The sequence below is a fragment of the Equus asinus genome, chromosome X (assembly GCF_041296235.1).
Source record: "Equus asinus isolate D_3611 breed Donkey chromosome X, EquAss-T2T_v2, whole genome shotgun sequence".
Lineage (NCBI taxonomy): Eukaryota > Metazoa > Chordata > Mammalia > Perissodactyla > Equidae > Equus > Equus asinus.
The window spans coordinates 47,667,268-47,677,749 of NC_091820.1; the positions used below are offsets into that span (position 1 = coordinate 47,667,268).

Consider the following 10,482-nt stretch of genomic DNA (forward strand, 5'->3'; position numbering starts at 1 on the left):
TTGTTATCTTTTACTAAAAGTTATTTCATGACCATTTTTATCTTTATAAAAATTATCTTATAACTTTGGATTATTATACCCCAAAGATAGTTGTGACCTGGCTCAAAGGATACTTTAGAATTATTATCCTTCTTAGAGTTTTAACATATGTATTGTCAGAACATTTGATCAAGGTTTAGGAACTTTTTAGATTTTCTGTCTAGTAGAACAGAACATTTAACGGGTATCTACTATGCTTCATAGCATTCCCGTGAATAGTTTTTCCAATTATAAGAGCTCAAAAAAGGCTCTAGAAAAAAAAAAAATCAGATGTGAGGGAGAAAGATGAATAGTAAAGGAGTCAGGAGATGTAAGAACCTAAGGAGAGAAAAAGTGAAGCGAAGCAAACACACCTCTGACCAAATGAAAATGCGTATTCTAGAATACGTGGTCAAGTTTCAGGACCTTCTCAGGCTCTCCTGTCTTCAGCATTGCCCACAGGTGTTAGCATTTAGATACGCAGGACAGGAGAGAGGGCTGAACCGTGGTCAAGTTTCAGGACCTTCTCAGGCTCTCCTGTCTTCAGCATTGCCCACAGGTGTTAGCATTTAGATACGCAGGACAGGAGAGAGGGCTGAACCGAGGGAAGGAATGCCGTGTGGGAGGCAGAGTGGCAAGCGCCTGTAGGAGCAGGCCAAGCCAGGAGCCCGAGTGCCAGTGCTAGTGGATGGGACACAGATGAGGTTGGGCCAGCATACAGAGGGCTGCAAGTGCCAGGCTGAAGAATTTGCTCTTAAACTTTGATTCTGCTTGAATCCTCATTTATACCTAATGTAAAAATGTATTTCAGTAAATACGCATTTCATTTGTTAAAGATGAGAAACAAAAAGTAATGGAAATTATATTTAAAAAGTCCAGCAGTAATCAGTGTATTTCCTACTTAAAGAATATGCTATTATTCTACATATTTTAAAAATGAAATAGATGACTTGGATGAGTTTTTTTCCAAGCATTCACACATGACACTTTTTTATCTACAGTGTCTCTAACCTATTTATACCTCCAAGCCAAACAAGTCAGACTGTTTTTAAATCTTGGAAAATAAAGGATGCATTAACTCATATCAAAGTAAACACAGGTTTAAGATTTTGCATCGCCCCCCCCCCAAGTTAGACAGTCACTCCAAAGATAATCTGAAAAAAAAAGAAAAGAAAGAATTGCACTCTTGGTGTCTACAAGACAGAATTCACCATTCACTTCTGTTTTGGTGATTTTAAATGTTTCAGAGAGCCAGGTTAGGACCTGTGATTTTAGTCGGCAGCAGAAATCTTTTGAGAGATGATTGTTGTATATGGAAATTACCAAATATTGCTTTTCCAAACTGTAGTCAAAGCTGATTATTTGAATCCACAGTTAGTGACTAAGAAAAATGTGTTATTGGCTTAAATTCCACCTAAGTAAGCTAATGAAAAAAGCAGTAAGCTTTTCAGCTATTAAAAATAACTTCTTTCCATCATGGAATTAGTTCATTCATGTATTTATTTAGCATACATTAATTGAGTATCTCTTGCGTGCCAGGCATAAGGCTAGAAGCTGCAGATACCGAGGTTAAAGATCCAGTGCCTTCCCTCAGAAACTAGCTGGAACATGGCTGATTCCCTGGATAGTTCCCCATGTCAGTTCACAGTTCATAGATTCTTATCATTGCCACTGCCATAAATAAACGAGGCTGAGATGAGAATTTCTCCACCAAAAAGTATGCCTGTGGATTCTTGCCTTTCCTCATGACTACCTTTTCTCTGATGCTACGCTTTGTTCACCCTTGCAGCCACAACTCAGCACGTTCGCCTCAAGTACACAGTTAGCTTTACTCTATATTGTGAGGTAGATTACATATATGCTCTCCTGTCACTGGCGCTTTTTCCCAGGCTTCAGACCTGAGACAATCTCTTTCAGGCCCACCCAATAATTACTCCCCTGCTTTTTAAAAATAGCTTTTTTGAGGTATACTTGAACTATAATAAACTGCACATGCTTAAAGTATATCATCTGATTAGTTTTGACATATGTATACACTTACACAACCATAATCACAATCAAGAGAGTGAACAGTGCCATTATTAGCGGAAGGTTCTTTGTGCCTCTTTGTGATCCCTGTCAACATTCCCCACCCTCCTGCCATCCTCAGCAAACCACTGATCTGCTTTCTGTCATCATACATTATTTTGCAAGTTCTAGATTTTTATATAAATGAAATCTTACACTATGTACTCTTTTTTTTTTTTTGGTTTGGCTTCCTTCATTCAGCATAATTATTTTGGGATCCAGCTATGCATGTATCAATGGTTCATTCCTTTATATTGCTGAGTAATATTCTATTTTGAGTTAATGTTTTAAGGTACGGATTAAGGTTCTTTTTTTTTTTTTTGCATATGGACATCCAATTGTTCTGGCACCATTTGTTGAAAGAAAGACTACCCTTTCTCTACTGACTTGCCTTCACACCTTGGTCAGAAATCAGTTAACTTTTCATGTGTGGGCCTATTTCTGGATTCTGGATTCTGTTCCTTTGATCTGTCTGTCTTGTGCCAGTACCACACTGTCTTGATTACTGTAGCTTTGTAATAAGTCTTGAAATCAGCAAGTGTTAGTCCTCCAACTTTGTTCTTTTTCAAACTTATTTTGGCTATTCTAGACCTTTTGCATTTCCAAAAAATTTCTGAAGTTTTAGAATCAGTTTGTCAATTAACTGAAAAAAAAGTACCTGCTGGGAGTTTGATTGGGATTGCTGTGAATCTACAGATTAGTTTGGGAAGAATTAATGTCTTTACCATAGTAAGTCTCTTAACTCATGAAGGTGATATTTCTCTCCATTCATTGGTATCTTCTTAAATTTCTAGCAATGTTTTATAGTTTTCAGTGTACAGGCCTTGCACATATTTTGTCAGATTTATTTTGTGTCTTCTGGTTTTTATTCCCTGATTAACTGGTTAGAAGTTTATCAATTTTATTGATCTTTTCAAAGAATCAATTTTTGGTTTCATTGATTTTTCTGTATTTTCTATTTTATTTATGTCCACTCTGATCTTTATAGTTTCCTTTCTTCTACTTACTTTGGGTTTAATTTGCTTTTCTTTTTCTAGTTTTTTAACATGAAAGTTGAGGTCACTGACTTGAGATCTTTCTTATTCTCTAGTAGAGGTTTTTCATGCTATAAATTTCCTCTGACGTACTTGATATATTGTTTTTTTCATTTTAATTTAGTTCAAAATACTTTCTGATTTCCCTCTTTGATTTTTTTTTAAGGTATGCTTTTTGGTGGGGAAGATTGGCCCTGAGCTAACATCTATTGCCTATCTTCCTGTTTGTTTTTTCCTCCCCAAAGCCCTATACATAGTTGTATATCCTAGTTATGTGATTTCTTTTTTGACTAATGAGTTATTTAATTCCAACATATTTGGAGATTTTCCAGAGATCTTTCTGCTGTTAATTTCTAATTTAATTATATTGTGATTGGAGAACATACTTATTATGACTTGAGTCCTTTTACATTTATTGAGATGTGTTTTATGGCCCAGAATCAAGTCTCTCTTGCTAAGTGTTCCATGTGCACTTCAGAGGAAGGTAGAGAAGAATGCTGCTGCTAGGTGGAGTGTCCTGTCAGTGTCATTTAGGTCAAGTTGGTTGATAGTGTTGGAAGTCTTCTCTATCCTTCCTGATTTTCTCTCTGCTTATTCTATTATTCTATCTGTTATTGAGAGAGGAGTGTTAAAATTCCTGACTATAATTGTAGATTTGTCTATTTCTCCTTGTACTTCTATTAGTTTTTGCTTCATGTATTTTAAAGCTGTTATTAGGTTCTGTAATGTTTAGGATGGTTAAATTCTCTTAATTGACCCCTTTATCATTATAAAATTATCCTCGATAATATTCTTTGCTCTGAAATCTACTTGGTTTGATATTAAATAACCACTCTAGCTTTCTTTTGATTAGAGTTATCATGGCATATCTTTTTCCATCCTTTTAACCTATTTGTGATTTTATATTTGAGGTGCATTTGATAGTACCTCATATAGCTGGGTCTTGCTATTTTGTCAAACCTGAAAATCTATGCCTTTTAATTGGAACATTTAGACCATTTATATTATATTTAATTTAATCATTGATGCAGTTAGGTTTAAATTTATCATGTTACTATTTATAGTATTCTTCTTTATCCCTAAAAAATGCTAAAGTTTATTTTTTCTGATATTACTAGCTTTCCTTTGGTTAGCATTTGCCTGATATATCTTTTTTCCTTCTTATACATTTGCTTGTGTTTTAGATGTATCTCTTATAAGTGGCCTATAAGCTGGATTTTTAACATGCATAGCTAAAATCTAAAGCTTATCAATGTTCCTATCTTTTTTCCCCAAAAATACCAGGATCTTAGAAGAAGTTTCTCTCCTATCATCCCTTCCTTCCCATTTTACATGTTATTGTATCCAGTATATTAATTTTTTTAACCTCACCAATCAAATATTATTATTTGTTATACCACTTTCTTTACTCACTGTTCCTTTTTAAATTTCAAATATCCTTTCTGGGATCCTTTCTCTTCTTCCTGATGAAATCCTTTGGAAGTTCCTGTCAGAGATTTCTTTTGTAGTTAACTTGTTCACTTTCTGTTCACTTGAAAGTGAATGATAGGATAGTATGGCTGGTTGATGGTTATTTTCTCTTACTATCTGTTCCCATTGTTGCTATTAATAAATTTGCTTTAGTATAATTACTGATAACTTTGTGTATAATCTGTCATTTCTCTCTGGCTGCTTTTTACATTGTTTGTCTTTGTGTACTTCAGTTCACTATGAGATGCCTAGGTGTGAATTTTTTATTTTAACTTTCTTCTAATTTATTATCACTTTTTTTATGAGGAAGATTGGCCCTGAGCTAACATCTATTGCCAGACTTCCTCTTTTTGCTTGAGAGAGATGGTCCTTGAACTAACATCTGTGCCAGTCTTCCTCTACTTTGTATATGGGAGGCAGCCATAGCATGGCTTGATGAATGGTGTGTAGGTCCATGCCCAGGATCCGAACCTGCACACCCTAGGCCACCAAAGTGGAGCATGCGAACTTAACCACTATGCCACTGGGCCAGCCCCTATCCTCTTCGTTTTTGCTTGAGGAAGATTAGCCCTGAGCTAACATCTGTGCCAGTCCTCCTCTACTTTGCATGTGGGATGCCTCCACAGCATGTCTGATGAGTGGAGTAGGTTCACATCCAGGATCCGAACCTGCAAACCCAGGCAGCCAAAGCGGGATGCGTGGAATTTTAACCACTCAGCCATGGGGCCAGCCCCTATTATGACTATTGAATCTGAGAATTCATGTCATTCATCATTTTAAGAAAATTCTCATTTATTATATATTTGAATCTTCCCTCTCTCCTCTTTGGACCTCTGATATAATAAAACTTTTCATTCTGTTGTCCACATCTTTTAATATTACTTTCATATTTTCCATGTCTAAGTGATATTCGGGGGAATTTCAGAGCTTTCATCTATTTCAGTTTCTTTTCAGCTGAGACTAATGTATTTAAGCTACCTATTTTTTAATTTCAATGATTATACCTTTCACATTTAGAAGTGAAATTCTATTTTTATTCTTTTTCAAATCAATCTGATCTTTTAAAAGCTAATACCTTGTTTTGTGCTTATGTTTTTTATTCTAGTCCTTTAAATAATTTAGGCATATGTATTTTATATTCTGTATTTAGTTATTCCAATGTCAGACACCCTTAGGAGTCTAAATCTGTTTGTTGGTTTGGCTGACTTGCTAATACTGTCTTGTTTCCGTATGTGTTTTGAAAATCGAATTGTGAGTTCATGTTCCACAGGGACATTTTGTGGAAATCCTTTAAGGCTTAGATGAGGGTAAGTCCATTCACAGAAAATTTCTATTAGCCTCTCTTAGCTCCCTGGTGTGTTACCATTCCAGGATCACTTTCAGTTAATTTCTCAGTTAAGGCTGTCCCACCCCCACCAGTAATAAAATGTGAACCCTAAACTCACATTAGGAAAACATTGTTCTCCTTCCCTCAAAGCCTAGGCTGAGAGAGGCATGTGATTTTGTTATCTCCCAATGTTTATAGGTGGACTTACATTAAGGGCATAGTCCTTAGAGGGTCCCCACTTGATATAGGGGTCTCAGTTCTAATTCTCCACATGTCATGAGACCAAATCTGTTACAATCCAAGGGTTTAAGTTATGACATCAATAAATGCCATTTCAGTGCTCACTCACCTCTGAGGCTTCCTATTCCCTCTTCATTTTTTTGGCCCACAGGGATTTCCTGTCATTTTTTGTGAGCTTACCTACACATTATAAAATTATAGTTTTTACGCTTATTCAGCATTTCTTGATATTTTGTAGTGGCAGAGTTTTTCACGATAGGTATTCCTCCACAATAGCAGGAACGAGAGTTCTCCCATTTTAGTCCATAGACCGTTTTTCTAGGCTCTGACTTTTTCAGTTACAACTTTTCACCTCAATTCTTCCATTCTTTAAAGATAAATTAAGGTAAACTATTATTAGTAGTACCATTTTGATTTCTGAAGGAGCCAAGTTCTCACCTGTTTTTTGTTTTTGGCATCTTGTCAAAATCGTTGTCTGTGTTGTCGGTCTTTAAGAATCCTATTTTATTGCTGGCTGAATCCTCAGAGGGCTTAAATCAAATGGAACTTTTTTGGGCCAGCCCCCTGGCACAGCTGTTAAGTGCACATGTTCCACTTCAGCGGCCTGGGGTTCGCCGGTTCGGATCCCGGGTGCAGACATGGCACTGCTTGGCAAGCCATGCTGTGGCGGGCGTCCCACATATAAAGTAGAGGAAGATGGGCACAGATGTTAGCCCAGGGCCAGTCTTCCTCAGCAAAAAGAGGAGGATTGGCAGCAGATGTTAGCTCAGGGCTAATCTTCCTCAACAAAACAAAACAAAACAAAACAAACAAGCAAATGGAACTCTTTAGTCATCATCTTCCTTGATCTCTCCTGCATGTGCCCTGTTGGCCACTCCCTTCCTGATGTATTTTTCTTCCCTGACTTCTGAGCTAGCTGCCTCTTTTTCCCAATTTTGTTTCTAAAAGCTCAGTTCCCAATGCTGGCTTCCCATGCTCTGCCTGCCTCTCACACTTGCCTCTTCCTCAGTCTCGTGTCTTCTGTTCTCTCTTCCACTCTCCTGGAATCCCTAGGTTATGGGGTCTCCTTTCTTCTCTTCACCTATTATCTATACTCTACCTATTGCAGCCCTGGCCTCCCCCAAGCAGCAGACCCATATATCCAGCTACCTACTGAGACCCCTGGGGTTCGCACTGCCATCGTTTGGCAGCACTTCCTGAGAAGTTCTGATGTAGAGGAATGGGAAGTATGTTGTCCTCTGCCAGAGTATGGTAGTTTTCATCTTTTTTCCTCTTATAACACAACAAAGTGGAATACTAAATTTGTTCTTTGAAGAAAAAATGATAATATATTACCAAGACAGTGATAGTGTTGAAGGTTAAACCCTAAAAGATCTTGTTTTAGGAAAGAATCATGATTGCTGTTGGTAAAAGATAAAAGGCTGACAGATGCTAAGAATGTACCATTGTACTTGTGGTTCCCCATAAAGATGTGATGAAATGAAGTTAAGACTTGTTGGAAATTATACCCCCTAAATACTATTAAGTGAATATTTCACTTACTGAAATGAATTGTTTGTGTGTGTGGTTTTTTTTTTTTTAGATTTTCTTCTTTAAAAGGATGTCATTGACGTGTCAGAAAAGTATGCAGAATAATAATGAGCCACTCCCAGTGATAAAACCAATAGGAGATCAAATAGCTTTTAAATGCAATACCAAAGATGCCCAACAGAGCGACATGGGGCAAAATCATCAGGATACTTCACGCCCAAATGGGGCAAGAAGATCAAAATCTTGTACAATACTCTAAATATATATTTATGTTTTCATGGTCACCAAGCACATTGTACCAAGCATGTTGTAATTTATACTTGAAAAACATTATGACTTCTGAAGGAAAGTTTCTGACAAACTTTTAAAGATATAAGTTAATAATATGTTTTATTTGATTTGAATATTACGACCAGTTTTGATATTTATTTACGCTAATATATTTTTGACAAACAATTTCAAAATATGTGTATCTCAAACTTTCCTTCAAGTGTTGTGGCCTTAACTGTTCAGTGTTGCAGTGAAAAAATATATTTTTATATGTGAAAGTTAAATTAAGATACTTCATAGCTTTTACTAAACAATTTTACTTCTTTGTAATTTCAGAAGACAATATTTGCAATTTCATGACACTAACAGTTTTTATGTATTTGCAATTTTTAAAAACTGAGTCAAAATTGTTTTGATGAACATATTTTAATAAACTATATCTGGTCGGTTCTACTGTTTAAATGGGTGAATATGAATAAAATTTGGAGGTACTTGGAGTTATCAGTTGATAAAATGGGGGCAAAAAAATCTTATTTCAAAATATTGAAAGATGCGAAATACATTTACCTCTGAGTAAAGAAAATATCAGTGCAGCTGTGTACACAGTATATCTTTGTGGGGAAACTGTGTTGAAATTTCTTGACTTCCCGCTCCTTTTTTAGGGAGGTGATTTGGCATGAAAACATTGCAGATTATATGGCATGATCTGGAGTGTTTGACCATGCCACAGATCATCACCATAGGAGAACCAGACACAGCCAGGCTTGCTCATTTCAGACGTCCCTAGCATTGGCAGTGATAACCAAGGTTGGCTCCATCACACAAGGCTCTGCCACAAAGAATAGGAAGGGTAAAGCTGTTAAGTCTACTCTGATAGAAACATTGCTTTTCTATGCTCTCACATACTAATTTAATGGCACATAATACCTTCATTTTCCCCATTCTAGCTTCTGACTAAAACATTTTATTCTTCAATCACAGCAACCATTGCTCCATTTAAACAAAGAAAAAGAAACTCCATCTGTGTGTTTCATGCCCAGGGGTTGTAAGGATGTTAGTCTAGAGTAGATGTGATTTTGAAATCGTACAAAATAGCCTTCTAAATATTACGTTTAGTGGAATTCTAATTTTATTAAAAGTAAATTCAATGAAAGTTTTTACTATTGCCACTATAGCACTGGTACAATATTGCAAAAATACTTTGCCAAAATTTAAACTACAGGAGCTAAGTGGAAGTAAGCTCACAAATAGTACTAAGACATGCCAGTTGTGGTAGGCAGAATTCTAAAATGGCCCCCAAAGTTCCCACCTGCTGGTACCTGCCCTGAATAATCCCTTCTCCTTGAGTGTGGGTGGGACCAGTGAACATGATGACATATCACTCCATCGCGTAGGTTACATTATATGGAAAAGGTGAAGGATTTTGCAGATGTAATTAAAATTCCTAATCAGCTAAATTTAAGCAAAAGGAAAGTAATCCTAGGTAGGCCTGCACTAATCAGGTGAGTTCTTTCAAAGAGGCTCTGGAATCAGAGATGGAAGAAGTCAGAGTGGTTCAAAGAAGTAGAGATAGTCTCCTGTTGGCCTGAAGAAGCAAACTGCCATGTTATAGAGAGGGCCGTGTGCCAGGGAATGGTGGGAAGTCTCTAGGATCTGAGGGCCTCCATCCTGCAGCTGCATGGCACTGAATTCTGCCAACAACCAGTGAGCCTGGAAGAGGAACCCAGTCCTCAGATTAGACCGTTATCCTGGCTGATGACTTTGATTGCAGCCTTGTGAGGCCCTGAGCAGAGGACCCAGCTAAGCAGTGCCTCAGCTCCTGACCCATGAAAACTGTGAGATGATAAATATATGTAGTTTTAATCCACTAAGTTTATGGTAATTTGTTATGCTGTGATAGAAACTGATACCAGTTTTCTTCTGGGTAAGGGCCTTTCTATGTGGCAGCTTCCTTCATCAGAGCCAGCAAGGGAGAGAGTCAGTAGAGTTGGCTAGCAAGACAGGGGTCATAGTCTTAGGTAACATAATCATGGAGGTGACATCCCGTTACTTTTGACATGTGTTGGTTAAAAGCAAGTCACAGGCCCCATCCACACTCAAGATGAGAGCATGACACAAGGGCGTGAAGACCAGGAGGCCAGGATCACAGGGGCCATCTTGGAGCCTACTTGCCATACCAGTCCTTTGGCCAGTCATTGAAAAAGAAAAAGGGACGGATTAGAGAACAAAGAAAGGATTAAGTCAAAGCACTTGGAAGAGGTGAAAATGAGATAAGCATAACCAAACTGATAAAGTATTACTGCTTAGTCAGAGGTGTCAGAGCAAGTCAAACTTTTCAATAGGGTGGTTTGTTGAGGATCATCAACACCAAGAGTCAATTTTAGAGGTACAAGTAAATACTTTTATAAAAACATTATACCAGCCATCTGCCCTTGGGCTATGAATGCTTGTATTTATTTTCTAAATTTGGTTTTATATTTGGCTTTTACATTGAAGATGTACTTACTGAGAACTTCATATGTTCCA

At 37.2% G+C, this 10,482-nt stretch overlaps 1 protein-coding gene across 5 annotated transcripts in view; it reads left to right on the forward strand.

Annotated features, from left to right (window-relative positions):
• The window catches only part of RPGR (retinitis pigmentosa GTPase regulator), a 52,026-nt gene extending 43,478 nt beyond the window's left edge, over window positions 1-8,548 (forward strand). For all 5 annotated transcript variants that reach the window (XM_044763547.2, XM_044763548.2, XM_044763551.2 and 2 more), the window contains one exon: window positions 7,739-8,548. In XM_044763547.2, coding sequence (XP_044619482.1) covers window positions 7,739-7,945 — 207 coding nt within the window. In that variant the 3' untranslated portion in view covers window positions 7,946-8,548. The remainder of the gene's footprint in view (window positions 1-7,738) is intronic.
• The last annotated feature ends 1,934 nt before the right edge of the window (window positions 8,549-10,482 follow it).